General features: G+C 41.5%; 1 protein-coding gene across 5 annotated transcripts in view; it reads right to left on the bottom strand.

Moving 5' to 3' along the window:
• Nucleotides 1-141: 141 nt before the first annotated feature.
• LOC108000759 (DE-cadherin) overlaps nt 142-22,148 on the bottom strand; it is a 36,623-nt gene continuing 14,616 nt past the window's right edge. For 3 of the 5 annotated variants that reach the window (XM_062085966.1, XM_062085967.1, XM_062085968.1), the window contains exons 2-14: nt 9,659-9,732; nt 9,401-9,542; nt 9,086-9,324; nt 8,077-8,265; nt 6,988-7,268; nt 6,648-6,918; nt 5,984-6,563; nt 5,737-5,918; nt 4,319-5,666; nt 4,009-4,232; nt 3,706-3,921; nt 3,154-3,493; nt 142-3,010 (exon numbers count right to left, since the gene is read on the bottom strand). In XM_062085966.1, coding sequence (XP_061941950.1) covers nt 2,643-3,010; nt 3,154-3,493; nt 3,706-3,921; nt 4,009-4,232; nt 4,319-5,666; nt 5,737-5,918; nt 5,984-6,563; nt 6,648-6,918; nt 6,988-7,268; nt 8,077-8,265; nt 9,086-9,324; nt 9,401-9,542; nt 9,659-9,732 — 4,454 coding nt within the window. In that variant the 3' untranslated portion in view covers nt 142-2,642. Of the gene's footprint in view, nt 3,011-3,153; nt 3,494-3,705; nt 3,922-4,008; nt 4,233-4,318; nt 5,667-5,736; nt 5,919-5,983; nt 6,564-6,647; nt 6,919-6,987; nt 7,269-8,076; nt 8,266-9,085; nt 9,325-9,400; nt 9,543-9,658; nt 9,733-11,163; nt 11,262-22,148 lie in introns of those variants that run through there. The other 2 variants (XM_017061347.3, XM_062085969.1) reach the window with 2 other exon arrangements.

The following is a 22,148-nucleotide window of genomic DNA, read 5'->3' as shown; positions in this document are numbered from 1 at the left end:
AGGATAGATCTTCAAAGGCAGCATGTCGCAATCAAACGATCCAAAGGTTTCTTTCTCGTTCAGTAAACGTCACTATGAAGCCTGCTGTGAATTTCATTAATTAACTGGTGTTCAATGATTTGGGAAATTTCCAATTTATAATTTTCTTTCAATGTCATCGTCTTTTATTATTGCTACAAAAGAAAGAAGAACACGAAGTTACATGTATCTCCGACGACGATAGATGGATTTTGCGAGTAAAGAAGATGTGCTGCGTGTATATTTTGCGATCAACTATCACATGTCAAATAGGTCGCGCGAAGAACCGTTTTGGTCTCGCGAATCTTACTTATAATTTATAATAAGCCTGTATATGCGTTTATCTCTGGCCTACCTATTCATAATCCTTGTGTCAGTTGCGGAACAAAATCGTATTTTACTTTTCTTTTCCCTCTTTTTTCTTTAATTGTACATAAGGGCAGTGTTCGAGTATAATAACGTAATATATCGCGAATAAGTCCGCTCTTGGTATCGGCGATACATACGATAAATAAGTTTCATATGAAATCGAACTAAATTTCGCCATTTAATTCGATAACATTGCGTCGATAAATCGCATTTCTTATTTACCGCTCGTCGACGGAGGCGTTCTTTGTACTGAGATGGAGTGTATCGTTAAAAAAAACCGCGCCCGTCTTTCCTGTTCAACATAGTCCATATTCATTGATGCATATTTTAATATTCCGATAAAATGTTTCTTTCCGAATTATAATTATAATTGTTCGATGGCAAAAAATCCTCTAAGTAGCATCCATTCATGATATGATACGTAAGAATTTATCCTTACGGATCCTTGAGATCACACACTTTTATATAAGCTGCATTCTACCTTATCGTATAAATTACACGTAAAATTTTTCAAGGTTGCACTGAGACCGACTCGGGAAGCGCAAATCCAAGACACATGCACACTTATTCCAGTTCCACTATCGATACGATTTGTGTATCTTTTTTAATTATTGTTGTTGTTGTTACTATTATCATTATTATTATACATATACATCGCGGTTGATTTATCGTAAAAAAAGCTTACAAATTATTATCACATATATACGTGTACGTACGTGCGCGAACGCCTACATAGGTACACGGATATATATATACATATATATATATACATATATATATATATATTTTTATATATATATATACATAGAAATATTCGTAAGCGCGCGCACGCATGAAAAGTTATTTTCGCGAATGAAACGAAATAAATGACGAGAGATTTGACAATCAAATACGCATTTGTCAACAATCGAAAAGAAGAGAATGACAAACAATTTTTGCTTTGTGAACCGTTTGCCGCCGGTAACGTTGCGACCATGTATTCGAGTACGATTATTCGGTGGATAAATCTTGGTCATTGGATGCACGATATGGCACTCGGCTCTCTTCTTGCTGATTTTTTCGATTTTATGTCTCGAACATTCATGTTTTAGAACATATATCGCACGCACACGTCATTCTATACCAATTAAGTTGGCTTATGTACACGCACACAGCATATATTCGATATTTATTTATACGTGTATTCGCATATAAAGTTTCGCATATACGATTTCTCATCGCACTCGCGCGCACGTTAATTAACCGGTTAATAAAATAGTCTATAAGTTAAATATACATATAGCAGAGCGACATCACTCTCGCTATCTTTGTTTCGTCTTTTTCTTCGTTTTTTCTTTCAAGTATCGTTACATTTCATTCGTTTCATTTTTCGTCGATACTTTACGTACTTCTGTTCACAATATTCTCATGAACATGGTACATGGAACAAGGTAAATATGCATTCATACATACATACATACACACATACATATACGCGCGCACATACATACATATATATATATATATATTTATTCGTTCCTATTACATATGTATAAAAAAATAAGTCCAGACCTCGTAACTTGAATGATTGCTTAAAGAAATTACAAGTTCTTATGCATTTTCGTTCTCTGAAAAAAGAGATCTTCGCGATTGTTTTACACTGAAAATTCATTCGTTACTAGTGGAATGCACGCACGGAATAACAGTTGCAATGAACAAATTGCGCGTGTCCATCGTCCAACGCGAATAAATATTCGCGATAGTCATCCTCACTGATGCATTGATTTTCATTGCCATTATTTTTTCTTTCTTTCTTTTCGTGCCAATAAGAAAGAATATCATCATCTTTATTTCCTATTTTCTTAAGCTCTCGTTGCAACTCGGTGTGTATCTAAAATCATATTCATTATCTCTCACAGTGTTGCAAGTTATCGTTCAATAAGTCTTCAAAAACACCGAGCAAATTTTGTTTTCTACATGTTGTAAGTCGAGAGCGATCTGCTCCAATAAAAGAGAAAAATAGAAGAAAAATTTAACAAATAAAAAAAAACAAAATAAAGGAAAAAGATACGATGATTCGATTATGTTTAAATAATATGTGACCATCGTTGTCACGAATCAGCACTGTGTTCTTGTATCGGGAGCAGAGAACATCAGGTATTCTCGAATCCGAATTAAGTACACGAAATGACGAAGTAATATAACTTCATCAGAGAGCTGAAACTAACTGAATCGATATTGATATGAACGGTTCGAGTTAATGTTCGATGTAAGTCTCAACACCAGCTCTCGCTTTCTCGTTCTCCGACACCGTCACTCTCCTCGTCGCTAGGTTCTTCTCCATACATGTCGGCTAATTTTCGGAATCTCGGTCCAAAATTCGATAAATAATTGAACTTGAGATCTCCATCGTCAGTGCCTGCAAGAAGAAACATCGCAAAAGAATGATTATCGATGATCATAACATGATATATTATATTTATGTACATACAAGAAGCCAAAGACGACAAGGAACCCTCTGAATTGCCTTCGCCTTCATAAGCATAATGCCTGACATCGTCGAATGGATTTGTATCGGGATCCTTGTCACAGCTTTCTTTCTTGCCATCTAGGAAACCGCAAATGTCTGGTACTTCGTCAGACCCTTGAAATTAAGAAGAAAATACGAATGTGAACATATTTTATTTTTTATTTTCATATATTTTCTTTTTTAAACAATTATTCTTTTCATTCTTATTAAATATATATTACAGGAATATTTAGATAACGAAAACACCGATATCTTACCTCTCGTTTTCATGCCAACCGGTGGTATTTTTGAATCGATAGGCGGAGCATCGTAAATCGTTCGAAGAACGTTTAAATCGTAACCTGTGTCTACCTCACCGCCTCCTTCGTCCTCATAATTGATTATATTCTCTCTTATGTCGTCCATATCCTTGTAAAGATCATCAGTTTTCCGTCTGTGTACCACTACTGCCAGCAACAATATCAACAAAATCGCGATGCAAACTAAAATTGCGACAAGAAAATTGGTGTCGATTCCGAAGGAAACGGCTTTTGCCATTCCGTGATCGCAACCAGGATCCGCATTTCTAGATAACGATGGCATTCCTAAGTTATACGTCTGAAATATGTAAAATCGATAAGTAAGAACAATTTAATGGACTCAAACGAGACTAAAAAAACGAGAATGATCAAAAATCTCCAAATTTAGAGTAAAATATTAACTTTTCTAAATAAAAATTCAAATATTACTTTAACGCAAAATATTGATATTTATATTTTAAACTCAAAATTTGGCCATTTTTTAATCATCCTTTTTTTATAAGATATTACATTTCCATTGAAAGTCATGTTGCGTATACATCCAACGAATCCCTTATTAGTAGGTTTAAAATCCCATCCTAATTGCGAGGATAGTTGTGCAAAATTAGTTAAAGTTCCACCGACTTGCATTGGACTATTTACATTCAAGAGCTCGTTTGGTCCTTGCGGTGGGGTTAAACTAATGCAAGCTGAAATTCCGCAATTGTCTACTTTCATCTCAATCGCCTAAAACACATAAGAAATGGATGTTAAAAAAGATGATTGATAAAACAATAACACAATAAATAACGACAAAAAATAGGAAGTATTTACATTCTTCGTAAAATAAATATCTATCTTGTGGCTTTTGCCATCGGTGAGTTTGATATGCCGTTGATCGAGTCGCACAGTGCCAGTTCCATAATCCATGTAAAGAACAGCATATCCTTGTTGTAGTTCCAAAGCCATAAAGTCTTGAATTTTCATCTTCGGGCTATACGTCATAGGACCAAAATAAAACACAAGACCGTTGTCCATATGAGGCGTTATCTCAAGACCTGGAATAGAAACGAATTCACGTGATGAATAGTTCGATGTTGAAATATATAAATAAAAGAGCGCGAAGAGGAAACAATTTACCAACCCAGGTGAGAGTCGTCGCAAGCTTGACCAGGCGGCGGCATTATGACCCAGCCATCTCCGTGAAATCCAATGCCGAGAAGCTCGCATCTTGGTCCTTCGAGACCAGGAGGGCACTCGCATCGGTCAGCCAATGGTGTGCCTCCATTCAGACAAACTATCGGTTCGTACACGTGACAAGTGCACTGTGGATCTACGATCGCTCGTACACCAACGAATGTACTCGTATTCGTATAAACTGGATATGGAACTGTGCTGGCATTCAGATAGCTACGACAACTATTGTTGCAATATTGTTTCTCGAACAGACACTCGTCAATGTTCACAAGAAGAATATCGGTCTTTAGTTCTCGCTCAATTTCTTTCGCGTGTTGGGCCAAAATCGTGTTCAATTTCTCGGGAGCGTAATAGGGACTTCCGTGTGCCGAGAAACGCACGTCTAACAAGCTCTCGTTATTGTGATGCGGCGAGTGAAGCACCGTGAATACATCCACGTTCTCCACCGAAGTGTTAAGCATGTCGGCGATTCTTTCTTGAAATATTTCCTTTTTACTGACACCGCTTTCTTCGTCGGGCGCGACAAAATCATGGGCGGTCATCCCAAAGAAACGCACGGAGCCCGATCTCTCCACCGCTTCTTCGGGCAATTCTTTCACGGTGACGTTCACGTACGCGTTCACTTGATGCCGTGGAATATACGTGCTGTGCTCGGTCACTATGAACTTGAGAACGAACGTGTCGTTCGAGATACCCGGGAGAAGCGTGATCATCCCGGTGTCTTGATTTAAGTAAAATCCCTCGTGGGTCGAGGCCCAGGCAAAATGTTTATCAGGCAAATCCCAGTCATCCGGATCGTTCACGTACACTCGGCCGATCTCCGTTTTCGGCGCCTCGCCCTTGTAATTATAAACGAATATCGAGCTCGAGCCTTCCGACATAGGATTGTCGTTCTCATCCCCTATTATCACGGTTAAAGTCGATGTTCCCGTCATCGGTGGTGTACCGCTATCCGTGATAGCGATCGGGATATCGTAACTCTTTCGTTCCTCTCGATTAAACTCGACCCGTGCAAACAGGTCGGCATCTCGAATAGCGAATTTCGCCTGGATCTCGTCGTCGGCGGTATTCTTGTCTATTTGGAAGTGAAATGGCGGGCCGTTCTCTTCTGAGTCCCAATCCCGAGCTTTCAGTTCCGTTATCTTTCCGGGGGGCTTGTTCTCGTCCCAAACCACCGGGTATGGCATATCGAGGAACGGTGCGTTGTCGTTTATATCGATCAGTGTGATGTTCACCATTACCAGTTCTCGTAACGCAGTCGGAGATCCATCCTCGTCTCGAGCCATTACGATCACCTGAAACCGTATCGAATAGCAATGTACTCATTCGTCATTTCTGTCAAACGGGAGGGGGGAAAAAATTTACCGTCCACATAGGATATCCTAAGGGCGGGTCGCGATCGAGGGGTTTCTTCAACGTTATACACCCAGATTTATCAATACCGATCAGAGGTTGCTGGTCCTCTTTTACAATAGCGTAAGCAATGTGCTGATCGGCATTTCTGTCCGTGATGTCGGGATCGTAAGCGACCACAGTGGTGATACAACCTGTAACGAAGAATTTGTTTATCACGAATTCGTTATTACTCGAACAACTCGAAAATTTCACTCACCTTCGACCAATTTTTCCTCCTCTATAGTAGGATTCTTGTTAAAGTCTTCGAAAACTGGCGGATTATCGTTCACGTTCTCTATGAAAATCTTTACCTGCGCAGTGTCATTGTACAACCCGTCGAACGCTCTGACGGTTAAGTTGTATTCCGTGATTTTCTCGTAATCCAAAGGTTTCTTCACGCGAATCTTACCAGTTGTGTCTTCGATATAAAAACTATCGTCGGTGTTACCGAATATAATACTGTACGTTACTGGACTGGCAGTGTCGGAGTCGAGAGCCTTCACCTCTGTAACAGCCTCGTTTATGTTCGCATTCTCGAGGATCGAATTCGCGGTGTATACAGCTTGCGTGAAGTGAGGGGCATTGTCGTTTTTGTCCGCGATCTCGATCCTGAACACTTGCTGGCCCTTGTTGTGCTCCCCCGTCTTGAAAAGGGCGCTGGGGGAGTTGTCCACCGCGATAACCTTCACGTTATACGTATCCTCGTCTTCTCTGTCAAACGTGGTCAACGTGGTAATGTTGCCGGTGTATTTGTCGATGGCGAAAAGATCTCTGAAGTTGTCCAACTCGTACGTAACCTAAAAAGACAAGACAAGATATAGAATATGCTCTGGAATATACTCTTTTAGAGAAGAATAAAGTGGAGATGATTTGTATGGAACCTGATTGTGAGCCGAAGTCCCGTCGGCGTCTATGGCGCGCACTTGCATCACAGGAACTCCTGGCGGTTCGTTCTCGAGCACGCTGCCCTTCTTCATCTCACGAAAGACCGGTATATTGTCGTTGACGTCTAACACTTCTATGACGACCGTTGTCTCGGCGGCCAATTGATATTTATTCTGCACGCGCACGATCAACGTGTACTGCGTGTTGCTCTCGTAGTCGAGGTGTTGAGAGAGCTTTATGTCGGCTACGTCCTTGTTCGATTCCAACCTGGAAGCGTGGAAAGTGAACGAACGTGCCGTGGCGATGTAAAAAGCGCGTTGGAAACTTTTCATTTACCTGAAGGTATTCCCTTTATTGGTTTGCTCCGTTGTACCCGGGACCAGCTCGAACAGAAGTTTATCGCCGCTGTTCAATACAGCTTTTAATTGCACGATACTCGCATCGAAGTCGCTGAAATTTTCCTGCAATCGGATCGGCTCGGCAGGTCTCGGCAGAAACACAGGTGCTTTCTTGTGGGACTCGACCACTCGTATATCCAGATCAATCACGTTCGACTTTGGATTCTCTCCCTGATCCTGGGCTGTCGCGGTCATGCTGAACTTGTAATCCGGAACTTTCTGCAAAGATTCGACAAAAATTTATTTTTCCACTCTTGTTATCGCTCGAGAATAGTTTCACTCGGAAAATACTTCGACACGTTGACTGCCGCGTCATTCGGATGATGCTTATTTGAATACTTAGAGTCTAAAGATTATTAAAGAATCTTCGTAGGGATTTGGAAAGATATTCCATAAGATGTATTAAAACTATTATAAAAATAATAAAAAATAATTTATTAAAAAAATTATTTTGAATGAAAAATTTTAAAATATTCTATACAAAGCTGTCATCTTTTTTAAATTCCTTCGTGCGTTTGATCGATCCGTCTTTGGCGTCTTTTATCTGAATAATATAATTTGCATGCACATCTACTTATACCAGAATTATTTTTCTAAACGGTGATATTATGTTGTCTCCGTTGAAGGTTTTGACAAGATCTTGTTGTATTTTGCAGCTAATAATTCTCTAAAATCTTCTATCTTTTTTATATTTTTTTTGTTGCAATTTTGTAAACTATCAAAGCATTTACAAATCCCTAGAAGAAGTTGAATATCAAGTTTTCGATACCATTTGATCCCTTTTTTAATTGCACTAGCATAAGAAACTATTGTCAATACAATTACTATTGTCGATATTTCTATCGCGTATGAGAAGAGTAATGATGGAAATAAATGATGCGAGATATTCTTGCAACCACCAGCGCGACTCGCTTTAGTAAAGTATCGGTAGAAGTACACTTGATACAGATGGCGCGCGTGGCCTGAAGATTTCGTTAGAAACAGCGTGGCAGTCAACGTGTAATTAATAATTTTTCACGATACTCACGTCGATGGTTTTGTTGAGAAATATCACACCCGTGTTGCGATCTATTCGAAAGTATACACCGTCCTCGGGCTTCTTAGGCGACAGGCTGTAATATACGACGGAGTTGTTCCCATCGTCGATGTCCGTGGCGGATACTCTCATAACCTCTCGGCTAAGAGGCAAGTCTTGCGGCACTGATTCGGTGTACGCCTACGTTTCGAGAACGAACACCGGGAACAAACAATCGCGCTTCGAATTCGTGTTCTCTTAAAATTCTCGAGTTCATCTCTCTACCTCCTCTCTCATCATCCTCCGTATCACTAAGCAAACTCTCTAAACATACGTATGCATGCGTCCAGAGATGAAAAAAAATTAAAACTCGATGAAACAAGCCGCGATACAGATGAGGTTAAGATCTCGCTTTTTCGAACGATCTTAACTAACGTTCGAGACGCTCAAGCGTTAATAACAATCCACTGCGTAACAAAAAAAACGTGGGACGTTTTTCACTCGCATTCCCAAGAAAAAAAAAGAAAGATAGAAGGAATGTAACAATAACGTACAATGAAAAAGAGAAAGAAAAACAAAACAACGAGATATACACATGTATACACCGGGATAATTCAAGACCAATACCTTCCATACGTATCCACGAAAGACCTGGGTTTGAGAAAAAAAAAAAAAGAAAAAGAAAGAAGTCGAAGCAAGAGGTGGTTAGTGTAGCACAATCGTATCGTATAAAGCATAAGAGAGAAGATACGCTGCTGCGTTAATTGATGGAATAAAAAAAAGATACGATGAAGTTACGGGAGATTCGATTGGTCCTTGAAACGTATATTTTTCATATACATACATATATATGAAAAAAAAGACACGACGATTTTCGTAGGTAAGGATGAAAACGTGGCCACGACAAACAGTGACGATAAAGATTGCGTACAATCAATGATATGGACGAATCGATTGACCCATGTAAGAGGGCTCGAATTAAATTACATTTGTTCTCTCGTTAAACGAGGTAGGCGCGTACCACTTTGTCAAAAACAGGGGAATTGTCGTTGACGTCCTCGATGGTGACTTTGAACGTGCACACATCGTCGAGCTGCGGTCTTCCATTGTCGGTCGCGAGGACGGTCAGGTAGGCCTCCTTTTCACGAGCTGGTTCATCCCTATCCAACACCTGCGTCGTCCTGATCAACCCGGTTCTATTGTTGATCTCGAATTTCAGCTTCTCGCCCGGCGCAGTCACGAAACTGTAAGTAATGGTACCTGCGAGAAGAGCATGTATATTATTAATACGCGCATTTTTCCCCTCCCCGTTAATAAATAATAAATAATTAAAAACCTCCGTTGTCCGGATTGTCCCTGTCCTTGGCGTGTACTTGGATCACAACTGTGCCCACCGGTTCCTCCTCCTTCACCACTGGCGCGTAATTCGAACAATTCGAGAACACAGGCTTGTGATTGTGATTTTCATCTTGCTGCATCTGTGAAAACAACGAACGAATACTTGACTCCCTTCTTTTTATTACGTAAAAGATAAAAGGAAGAAGAAGAAAGAGATGATAAATCGAATGAAGCGGAGTAATCGAAATGCACTCACCGCAAATTCTTCGTCGTTGGAGAATTGAGATCTTAAATCCAGGTGTCTCGAATGCCTCAATCTGGTCGCGTTGGCTGAAACATGCAACAGGGAAACGGGTAAATAGAAAATTCGGATTGGAATCTCTCTTCTTGATGGATTAGACACGCGCGGAGAAGAGAATCCCTCTCGCGAGAATCGAGAACAGTCGCGTGTTATTTCGACTGTTTGCGAGATGTGTATGCGTGTACGTGTGCGCGCGCGGTACTCCCTTCCCCCTCTCCCTCCTGTTGCAGCAGAAGACTGGAAACACGGCACTCGTAAAAGCTTTCGATTTTACGCGATAACACGCGCCACTTCGGCCATCAGGTATAAAAAGGGGGAGAAATAAATAATGGAGGGAAAACCGGGCATGGAAACTGAATCGTGCCTTGCCTCAAAATTGTCTAATAATTATTTCAAGCTTGCTCTCTTATCATATATATCGATCTTTTCTCTTCTCTCCTTCTTTCTTCTTTTTTTATTTTTTTTTTTTTCCTTTTTTCTTCGTTTTTGTTTTTCGCACGAGCGAGGAACACGACTTTATCGCTACCACTTTCGAGAAATCACGTTAAACACTTTTTCGTCGAAAAGGGATTTACGATCGAAATCCTTTTCGAATTGTCGTTGATAAAAGCGAAAACCGAACGAAGGCAAATAACGGAGATTCTGCGAGAATCTGATTGAAAGCATTTTCCTCCCAATTTTTCGTTTCCAAGCCTTTGATTTCGCGGCCCAATAGATTTTCGAATTTCGAGCAGAAACAGATTCCAAGGGATATCGAAAATCATTTATCGAAATTACACGATCCACGTTATGAAATAAAGTTTTATTTTTCAATTTGATTGAAGTAGCAAAAAAAATAAAAGCTGAAAAATAAAAAAAGAGAGAGAAAGAGAAGTAAAATTTCATACATATTACATACAACTTTAGCACAGATCGAAGTTTGACCTCGATTAAAGTGGCTCTATCCGCTACTTTTTTATTTTTTGTCATTATATATTGAAACAAGTTTCAAGTTTCAAAATTTTAATTTCTATTTTCGAGCAAAATTAAAAGGTTCTTCGGGTGCTTTTAAAAAGAATTAAAATCAAGTGTCTTTGCCGCTCAAGGATGTCACCGAAAAAGAAAAAAAAAATAATAATAAAAACTTTTCACGTAGGTTTTCGACGTAACGCTAGATAAAAAAATTTTAATTAAGGAGGATAATGTAATGGGTCGCGATACTCTACAAGCATCGTGCTAACCTAGATTTCGATCGAGTTCTCGTTCGCGGCCCGCAACTTTCCGTGGTTCGATTAATTATCGATCCATGACGCACGACAGTTTCTAAAATCAAAGCGTTTCCTTCGTAACGAACGATTATCAAGCGGGCGTTGTTCAAGGAGGACGAGATCCGTCGAGACCGTTTTCCAGTACTCGAAATCCCACCGTTTCAAACGCCTCCTGATTTTGCACGTTATAATGTAAGTACTTGATTCAATTACCAGTCCGCTTCCATCGTACGCAAGATACGCTCGAAGCACGTAATCGGTCGCGTCTTTCGAACGTCGCGATAACCGAGAGGAACGAGAACGTCGATACAGTCTACAATCTTGGAGAGTATAACCGTTTTCCAGCTCCAACTAATTGAGAAAACGTTGGTTCGAGTTAGCATCGTTGATAAAAAACCAACTATTGTATGCTTGCTGCGAGGAAAAGAGAGGTTAGGTAGAAAGAGACGAAGGGTTTGTCATCGATCAGCGAGATTTTTCAATTTTCCACTTCCCTGATTTTCCCGGTGGTGGAACGCATCGAAACGAAATCAAGCAAGGAAGTTTAATTGCTTCGAATCGATCCGACGACTTCCGATTATCTCGCTGGCCACCTTTCTTCCGTTTTCATCCACGATAAGAAGTACCAAGACTGTTCGGCAAAGATCGTCGGTATTCGGGAGGGACCCGAAGCACGACAACCGGTTCTACCGCGAATGCATTTTCTATTAGGATAATTACCGAAGCGCGGTGCGCGCTATAGTCTGTCGATGATTTCATTTTCTAGATTAACGGAGTGTGCTACCGATCATCGTGCTTGTCGATTAAATTTTCATTAACCAAACGCGGTCTCGACGCGACCCTATTCGTTTTCCAGGCGAAACACGAATGGAAACGAAAACGCAAAATACATAGGACTAGGCTTTTCGAAAAATGCGACGCGCGTATCTGTGCTGTTTTTTTTTTTTTTTTTATTTGCATCGACAGGGATGGAGGAAAAAGAAACGTGCTCGATATAACGTCGAAACAACTCTGCGACGATATTAATTCGAAACTGTTTGTTCAAAATTTTAAATCGAATGATTGATTATTCGATTACCTAGCAACTTGTTAAATTTGATCCGTCTTTTTTTTTATATTTGCTTTCGATGTTATGGAGCTTCGCTCATAAATAAACAAATATTTGTTGCTACTTTTTTTTTCAATTATTCGAAAAAGAAAAGAAAAAATCGAATTTTAAAATTATTTCGTAAAATCGGATGACGCTCTCTTGACAGGTTGTCAATCGTCAAACGGATAGATAGATGAAAGGATTTAAAAAAAAAAAAAAAAAAAACGATAGATTTCCCAGACAAAGCGTTCAGCTTTACGAACGATGCAATGATAACGAAAAACGACATCGCGATATTGAACTCGCGGCCAAAAATGTGCAACCCAATCGGGAATTGAGAAAAACGGGACACCTGTTGCCGAAAGAAACGGCCATTCAACGACGTCGTTTGCAAGTTTCACCTTCTTCCTGTCCATTTCTTTTCGAACTAATTCTTTCGATAGAACTTGGATAGAATCGCGAGTGAACTATTCGCGCGAGAGCAATTCAATCGATCGTAATGGTTCGATTCAACCGCGCTCGTAGAGCGATTTCCATACCGCGAAGCTGCTAATTATCTGGTGTTTCGCGAGGTCGTATGCATCGTGGATTATCGTGCGTGAAGCGCGCGCACGCAGACGCACCCTATTGAACGATATCGAACGCGTTCAAAGGCGAACAAATGCATCAAAGAGCCTCCATTGTCGTGACGGCCAGTTTTAGCTCGACGTCGATAACGGTTTCATTCGGTTTCATCGCGGATCACTTTGGGAACACGGACGTATCGCTCGTGCGACGCACTATCGATTCGTTTATCGACCGAGTAGTTGCTCGATTCAACGCCCGAGTCATTCCGAAACAATCCGAATGGAACCGAATAATATTGTTTGATATCGAAGAGAATAATATCGCATCGTTTGCCCATTTCGATTCATCGTAATCGTAAAGTATCGTAAGATTCGTTTCGATTAGTCGATTATTTCAATTCAAGAAATACTTGACATTGAATTCCAAATTCGTCAATTTGAAACTATCAAAGCCATTCAAAAAACAAAACTCACCAGAGGTTAGTTATTCGAACGCTTTTCATTCTAAAATTACGAATTTCTTTAAAAATATAATCACGATTCTTCTATTTGACATATCGAAATATCGATATGTCATATTTTCTACGATTTTATATTCATTAATTGAATCGGATATAAACAACATTTGATTAAATTGAAGAAGATTTCAAGAATTCAATTAATTTGAACCAATACAAGCGAGATTTTTATAATGTCGTTTTGTAATCGTATTTTTATAAGGCAATCCGACGTCTCGGTCCTTTATTCTGTTGTCCCGTCACGGCTCACATTTCATCACGTTTCTTGCCCTCGGAACGCTGTAAAAATGGATTCGTTCAAACCAGACAACAATTCGCGAAAAGAATATTTTAAAAGGAACGTTCTAGACGATTTCCAATTTCGTGGATCTTCCCTATTGACGCAACGGTGTTGGCTGGCATGGTGAATCGATCGAAAGCAATTTCCATTATCGAAATCGAAACGTGACTTTTCCCCGCACGCCTTAGTCAGCTTTACACAGCTTTTGTCGTTGATTTGCTATATGTACACGCACAATCGCCGCGATAATATTCTCGTGACGCCATATTCCGACTCTTCGTTGGCCAATCGAACGAAACCGACCAATCGAACGACGGTATTCGAAAGATCGATATTTCCGCTCGATCTTATCTCGAATCGAAAAATGTTTCGAAACTGTCCCTGCAATAACAATATGTATCAGTTTCACGCGGTATTTACCGACAGAGGCAGGTAGAAATTGCAGAAACTCGATGAACAGTGAACTTTCAGTCGAGAAATATTACCGGAAATGAGACGTAGAGGTGAGAAACTTTGCCAACAACAATATTTCACCGCGATTCCGCTACGAGATCTAACGTCAGTTCGCGTAAACTACTCGTTACGTCAAAGAAATATCTACCATTTACCTTTTCCAGAAGAGGAACGAATCCGGAAAGGAAAGGGGAGGGGGGCACCTGGAGCGAAATCGAAATAAGAACGATAGCGAACAACGAACCTTTTTCACGAAGGAATGTTTTTTATCGTTGCCGATAAAGCGTCAACGGACCGAACCAAGCTCTCTTTTTCCGTTAAACTTTTTCTTTTTTTTTTTTTTCTTAACATCCGGATATCGAAGATATCTTCTCACCCCTTCTGAAGAATTAATAGAATACTTCTCCTATCCCCTATATATACACTATAACTTTACATCTTTCCAGACATTTCTCTATTATTCTAAATTTTTCTAAATTCTTTCTAAATTAAAAAGAAGAGAAAGATTGAAATCCTCTATGCTTAGATGTTGATCTTAATCTGGTTCAATTTATTATTATTTAGGTGGGCATAGATCCCGGGCAACGTTAAGAGCTCTATTCGAAAGAGGTCTTGCCTCGAGAGTCTACGACTTCCGGTTAGAAGTTAAAAGCGCTTCATCCTGAGGTAATTTTTTTTCATTCGAACGTCGCGTGTCCCTAATATATATAGGGTGGTCGCGTTCCGTTCGGTCGTTAGAAGGACCGCGCCTACCCTCCATCCACTAATCCTCCAACGGAGTGGAGGATACACACCCTTTTCTTCCGACCGAGTCGCGACGTCCTCCGCCCGCCGCCGATTTTCCTCCGATTTCACCCAGTTTACGGCCAACGAACCCTCTCCATTCGGATTCACCGACCAGGGATTACCATGTGGATTTAACTCGCGTTAAGTAGCTTAGATTCTTCATCCCGTTGCCCTTTCCTATCGCGGCGGCCGAACACGTATCCGAGAGAGAGAGAGAGAGAGAGAGAGAGAGAGAGAGAGAGAGAGAGATTGGATCCGATACATCGACCGTGACATCGATCGATCGTTCCTATCGAAATAAATATCGGGCAGATTTTTTCTCATTTCTCGAGGGGGAAAAAAGATCGGCCTTTTCGTTTGTCCGCCCGTCGAGGAGGAAACCTGCTGAATCGTCGACGTTTAATCCGCTCTCTTGCCGCCGCTCGAGTATTTCAGGATGATCCTGAGAGCAGTGCGATCGCCCACTACGATTTTGCATAATCGTAATGAATATCGCGAGTGATGAATGCAAGGTGTGGTGGGAAAAAATTCGATATCTCGCGAGCTTTAAAAACTTTTGCTCGCGATTGATAAATTTTATTGGGAATAATGATAAACGATTTTAGAATCGAGAGAGATAATATAAAGATTTTTCGTGTAATCGTGAAAGAAAAGGTGATCCGTTTGCCTTTTTTTTTTTTGATCATTAATCGATAATTAAATATAATACGATAAGCCAGTTAATAACGGCGATAAAGATAAAATTTCTTCCGACAGTTTCATCGAGAGATAAACTTTTCGAGCACCCCTTGTGCACACAATTTACGCGGCGGCGTGAAGAGAACGCGGGCAAAAACGCGAGCGAGGAGATTAAAGGGGTCGTGGCGCGATCTTACTAATAGAGCGTAACATCTTCGCTAGCTTCGTTGAAATTCCCCGACTCGTTAAAGCCGCGACGCAACGGAATTGCGGTTAATCCGGCGAATCGAGGAATATCGCGTAGGTATGTGCCGACGCTCGACCGACTCGATCATTGTACGTATCATTGTCCAGGCAGAGTGGGATGCGATCGCGAAAACAGAGATAGAAACGAAACTAGAGCGAGCGAGAGAGAGAGAGAGAGAGAGAAGACGAGTTAGATCGAAAAAAACGTGGGCACGTAGCAAAACGACAGTTTAATCCTTGTCAACGGTGGGAAAAGAAAAGGTAAATGGTTTGCAACAAAGGTTTAATAACGCGGCATAGTGCATTCCTTTTGTATTTTTCGTTGCTGGCCAACCAAGATCGCCAACCCACGTTCGAGCTAACATTTTCATCAAGCTTTTACCGTCGCTCGTTGCATATTGTATTACTTTTTCCCATTCCCGTTTGAGAACCGAGAGGACACGTTGTTCCTCTCATTGAGCGAGATGCTACGTGACTTTTAGCCACCGAGATTAAACTATAAACGATGAGTTATCGGAAACTGTTTCTTTTTCTTTTTTTTTTTTTTTTTCTTAACGATTACGTCCATCTTTCGTTGGCCGTTCAATAACTTCTTACCCTCCGGTTAATAGGTACCGACCGATGGTAAGAATAATATTGGTCTACCGATGTCTAGAACACTAGTTATGAGCAGTGTGTGGATACGGCATTAAAAAAAACGCGTCATTCGCGTCTGAACGACGGTTAGTAATAGAACGATAATTTCGATCGTAATCGGATGGATAATGACTCGCCCGTGGACGTGGATGGAAGAAAATTTTTTTTCTTTTTTTTTCCTTTCGAATTCGCAGAAGTCGAAGGTTATAGGAAAGGCGAGGATGAAAATAGATGTGGCCGTTAGTGACGGTGTGGTGGTGCGGTAGACGAAAGGCGACACCGAATAACAGGACGGTCACGCGTCCGACCGAGAGTTGGCGAATAATTACAGAGCAGCGTTACACGGGTCCTCTCTACTTTTCCAACCGTTCTCGTTCGCAAGTATAAAACCCGGATACAAAGGTATCTGGCCATATGCCATGCGGTTGGCATTGCATGGGTGCAGGCCAGGCAACCCTTTCAAAATCTCAATTCTCCCTTCTTAGAGGTTCTTGTTAACAAAATCCCAATATTATAATCGCCTTTTCGAAATTTTATAACCGATTTTCCATCTCTTTCGAATTAACGTATTCGAGAAAATGTATGAAATCGAAGAGAACGAAATACGATTTTTTTTACGAATATGGAGTAAGGAAAAAAAAAAAATCACGCAGCTGACCAACGACGAATAGCGATAGCCGTCTGTTTCCCTTTTTTCAGAGAACGCCTTTAATTTCGAAATCCTAATCACGCGATCGATCGGTGACAACCTAGAATTGGCCGACTTTTATACCGGTGGCGTATACGGATCGAGGCTCGCGCGCCAATGCACCGCGCAATTTCCGCTACAATATCGCAATTCCGACCAATTTCCCGATACGTATTCCCTGCGCGGGCCAAGGTTCTGCCGCGGCTCCTTTCGCAAATACCGTATCCGCCCCAAAACGAGAGTGCACCGAAGATTAAGGAAAAGTGGCCGCCACCGCCGGCTTAAAAAGGAAAAATCAGGACGCGAGGCGTTAATAGATGCAAACCGTGGGAAAGGAAGCGGATTGCTCGAGTTTGAAAGTTCGAGTACTCGCGGCAATTTCTCGTTGTGCTAGGAAACAATAAAGTATAAGGAGATAACGAAAGAAAAGGGAAGAAAACGGAACGGAACGAAACGAGTTCGTAGAGTCGCGGTAAAGCGCGCATCGGTGAAACTTTCTACTTGGCCAGATTGAAATTGTTTTTCGTCGGTTCCGCAACTAGGGCGGGCGGGTAAAGGTGTTTGGCGAGATAGTCTCCTCCATGCGCGAATTTTCGATCTCAATCGAGGGAGACGGGACGCATCCTGTGGAAGGAAAAGCAGATGGGATTATCGGTGGCATGTATGGAGGGGGAGGGCACGAAGGGAAGAGGGTTGCGCGTGCATCTCCTCCGCTGCTGGAGTGGAACTGGCTCGTATTTGAACGAACTGATGGCGAGAACACCCCACGGGAAACAGCAGGGGTTCTTCCCCCTCGTCGTGCTCGCGAACGAAAGCCGAATCGAGATTCTGCGGGGAGTAACAACGTGTTACAGTTCGTGTTACGATATTAAATCGCACCACCCTACCGCCGTTATTATTTTCCGACATTTCTCAACCTTCCCTCTCTTTCCCCCTCCCCCTCTGTAGTAGACAGAAATAATCGTAAATTTATGAAAGGTCGTAACGATAGAATAAAGCGCACGATGAAAATGAATATCCGATTGTATCTTTAATTTACGCTTGTTTATTGCAGTTAGAATTATTACCGACAATGGGTAATGAATGGCGTCGTTTTTTAACGACGATGTCTCGACGAATGTTGCCGAAAAAACCCGAACGTCATCGGCAAGAATCGGTCAGCGCACGATTAGCGAAAAGCTTCGTCGGTAAAACAGTACATCGTCAGATTATCCTCATTTCTCGAAGCCGCGAGATAGGACGGGAATCATGGGGTACGAGGCCAAATTCGAAGGATAGTGGTCGTGTGGTCGGTTATATCCTATTCACGAACCAGCGACGCCCACTGACTCGCAAATTGATTCCATTTGCATAGCGTACGCCTGTTACAAAGGTCGTGACGCAACGCGTCGCGACGACCAGCGTCGCATTCGCGTCATTCTGTATTATACACCTCCAAGCTTATGTTCCAATAGTATATATGTACTACGAGAAATGCCAGTTAAACATGGTTAGTTTTTTTTCCTTTTTTTATTTTTTTTTTTGGTTCGTTTATAATATATATTCCGGAGAGACGGAACAAATAGTAAAAAAACGAGACAATTTATATTCGATGGAGCATTGGCGAAAGTCACACGTATATACGCGCATATAGGAAAGGACTCTGAGTCGGAAAAAGGGAGTTTATCGTTCGGCATCTCTTTGAATTATGGGTGCAATGTTGTCGCGGTACGCGCGCGTGGTCGGTTTACGAGATCGCGATATTCCGGGACGAATCTTTGTCGCAAAATGGAAATGGAATTTTGTTCCGTTTCATAGGTGGTACGCGCAGCGTGACACGATATGTACCGTCGCACACGTATCGTCGCATTTAGATTTAATCTTCGTAACCGACAAATCCAATCGACGCGAAACAACATGATTCTCCTGTTTACGAAATAAAATTATCGAAGTATCGTATTTGTTCATTGATCTTCGTTTCGAAAGAAAGAAAAAAAAATCGTAGAATTTACAATTTATATATACGTATAATATTACGTATTAGATAGAAAACCGAAGTCTAGATTCGGCATGGATTTCACAGTTTTAAACGAGAGAGCGAAAGAGAGAAAGAAAGAGCTAAAGAGCGAGAAGGAACCAATCCCCCGTACCTCGTTACTTACCCCCTCTACGCTCCTTCTTTTTCATCGAAAGAACCGTCGCGTATTGTATTACGAATATCGTTGAGCACGAATTGAATGGCAGAAGGAAATGACGAAGGGTCGTCCTAATTTCTACCTACCGTTTCCTAGAATTCACCTCAACTTCTTTCCGCCATTGGCAACGTATCGCTAATCGCTCCTTCCCCCACTTTCCGCAAGAGAGCTCTTTACCGGTACAGTTGGTTAAAGCGAAACGTGATCGTATCGGAACACTGGACGCGCCGAATATCGCAAACGTTATCCTCATAATTGTCGCGCTATAATTGTACGCGCGACAAAGTTACAGAGTTTACGATATAACGCGGGCATCCTTTTGGAACGTCGACAAGTTTTGCGTCTGCAAAGCTTCGTTAAAACCGACTGCGCGATATACTGCAGATACAACATGCGGGTAGTTATTTGGCCAACTACGGTACAGTGCTGCGCGGCGTTTCTTTTCGAGTCGGTAAAAACGTTTCGTCATCCAAGTGCTCGACACAACTAAATCTGCAAGATCAGACGACCAGTAGTGGGACAAATAACAAGTTCATTGACTCGTACAATTTATTACTGAATTTTTATTTTTCTTTCGTATACTCGTATCGATGTACGAATATTATTTTTCGTTAGTTGAAATATTTTTGCTCCGACTGTTTTATTCCTCGCCTCGCAGTGTCTCCCCTGAAGCTAGCGGAACATTTGCCGAAATTAAATTCCTGTGCTTCCCGTTGCCACCCTTGCCTTCCAAGCTTGCAAATCACTATCGCTGTATCGATGAAAAACGACTATAGAGCTCCCTTTGAAGGTTACTCGCTACCACTATGCTTCTCTTTTCGGTGAAAGCGTTTACGAACGAATCACGCGAATCGAGAGAGAAATCGTATTTCCGTTTAATAGCCGATTTTTCACGGGCAGGTGATGCGTATCGGTCGTCGTCTCGGTCCGCTGGCAACGAGCCTAGATACTCGTGGGAATTTTCACGGACATAAATTATCGTAAGTTGACGGGAGAAATTGCGTGTCTAGCGAATTTCGAATCTATTCCATATTTTGAAATCGGCCTCTGGGCAAACGTATCTCGTTACGTGCATCGCTAGTCAACCGTAGTAGACTCGCGACAATGTACCGATCGAAACAAAATATAATTCCGATCGAAGATTTTCTTACTCTAGATTCAACGTCACAAAATAAATTTGCAACACGTAGTAATAACAACAATAACCTGTTCGAATTGATTGAAAGGAATTTATTGCTCGGTCGATAACCCGTGTTTCATTTCGCGCGTGTTCTTTAACGAATCAAAGTGAAAAAAAAAAAACCATTAATTTTAACCTCGGCGTTAGTTTCCAATCGGCTATTCGATCAACCATAAACGCAACTCGTTGAAATATCGTTTGGCACTCGAAAATAAGGGACGAGGAGCGTCCGGCGATCGATCCTCCTAACTGGGTCGTATTCTCGGTCAAAGGTTGCAACGTGGAAAAAGAATCTTTCCAATCTGGAATGGAACAAGTGTTTCGCCAAGATTGGGGAAAAAGATAACGCGTGATTGGCGTGCAACGTGCCAGTAGCGTTAATCGTTCTTTTAGCAGGACTGGAACGCGTCGCAACGGCCGGTTCTAATGCGGAGTTGATAATGCACAGTTGGCGTGGTCGCGAGGGAATATATCGCGCGAGAATATACACACCGATCGCAGGATCGATCGACCCGAAGCAACCTTGCCTCGAACCAACTTGCGTTCCCGTTACGTCAATCGCATCATACATTACCACGAGCATCGCTTTCCCAGTTAATTTCCCGTCACTTTTGCTCTAGGGTTGTCGAACGGCCGATACGAAGCTTAAAGAAAAGCGAAACGAAAATAATGAAGCGTGAGACGCACGGGTTAGCGGTGGTCACGGGGCGACTCGAACCGGCGGCGATAGACGGCCTCGTTGCCTGGGACGATCGATCACGACGAGGAAAGACGCAGCAGGGTCCCCAAACTGATGATGATGAAACGAGCATTTGAAATGGGTCCGTTGTGAATCCTTTCGCGAAGAAGAAAAAGATCGAGGCTGCTTTTCTTCCAACATATCGCGTCGCAATAAACGTAAAGTTTGATCGGACGGCATAACGTGGCGCTCGTAACGATACCCGATAACTACGCTACGTGGTTGTAAAATAAAAAACCGGCTGCGAACCCACCGTATAACCGCGACCGGTTTACCGAGCATAAACAGAGGAAAAACCTAACCTTACTTCGTAGCGTCTCCCTGGAAGCTACGATTCGACTCGATTCGACCGATGAAGTGATTTTGTGCGTTGGTAAGTCTATATTTCGAATTATTTTCCAAGTATAGATGCATTATACAGAAAATGAGAATTTTTTTTTACGTAATGTTAATTTCGCGTGCTAATTCATTTTTGATGATGTCGATCCAACCCGCGAAACGAATCTAGCACGACGAAATTACCACGAAATTAGAAGTAATTTGTGATATAAATAGACTATAAATATTCACGAAGAGAATCGATTGTGAATAAATCAACTGTACACAAAAACATCGGTCAGTGAGCCAAAAAGTAAAAATAACCAAATTTGAGGTTAGGTAACTAAAATATTAATAAGATATTGTTAATATCCATTGAAGATACGTGATGTATACACTTTTCGTAAAGAATTTATTATTATTTGTCTAAATTATAAAGAATTTGTCCATCTTTATTTTCCATTTTTATTTTTCTACTTTACACTTCGTGGCTAATTTCACACTGCACTTTTTCCCCCTTTGAGAATATTGTTTAGCCGGAAACGGAAGACGGTTACGCGTATTATACGCACGATGCTTTAAGACAAGCTGAAAAAAAAGGAGGAAGAACGAAACGAAGCCGGAGAAGAAAGAAGAGAGAAGAGGATCGAGGTGGGTTTATTTTTAGCTGGCGCCGAGCGAGGGGAACGAACAGGGCGGGAGCAAGATCGGCAGCGGCGGCAAAACGCCTAGGGTAACTCGCCGGTGACTCGCGAGGTTCATGGCACGTTGCTCGTTTACGCGTCACGAGAAAACAACGGGGCGTGATCTCTTCTCGTTGACTCGAGATAATTCGCGAACAAGCCA

The sequence above is a fragment of the Apis cerana genome, linkage group LG15 (genome assembly GCF_029169275.1).
Source record: "Apis cerana isolate GH-2021 linkage group LG15, AcerK_1.0, whole genome shotgun sequence".
Classification (NCBI taxonomy): domain Eukaryota; kingdom Metazoa; phylum Arthropoda; class Insecta; order Hymenoptera; family Apidae; genus Apis; species Apis cerana.
Note: the sequence above shows the minus strand (reverse complement) of the source record. Positions and strands in the feature narration are given on the sequence as shown.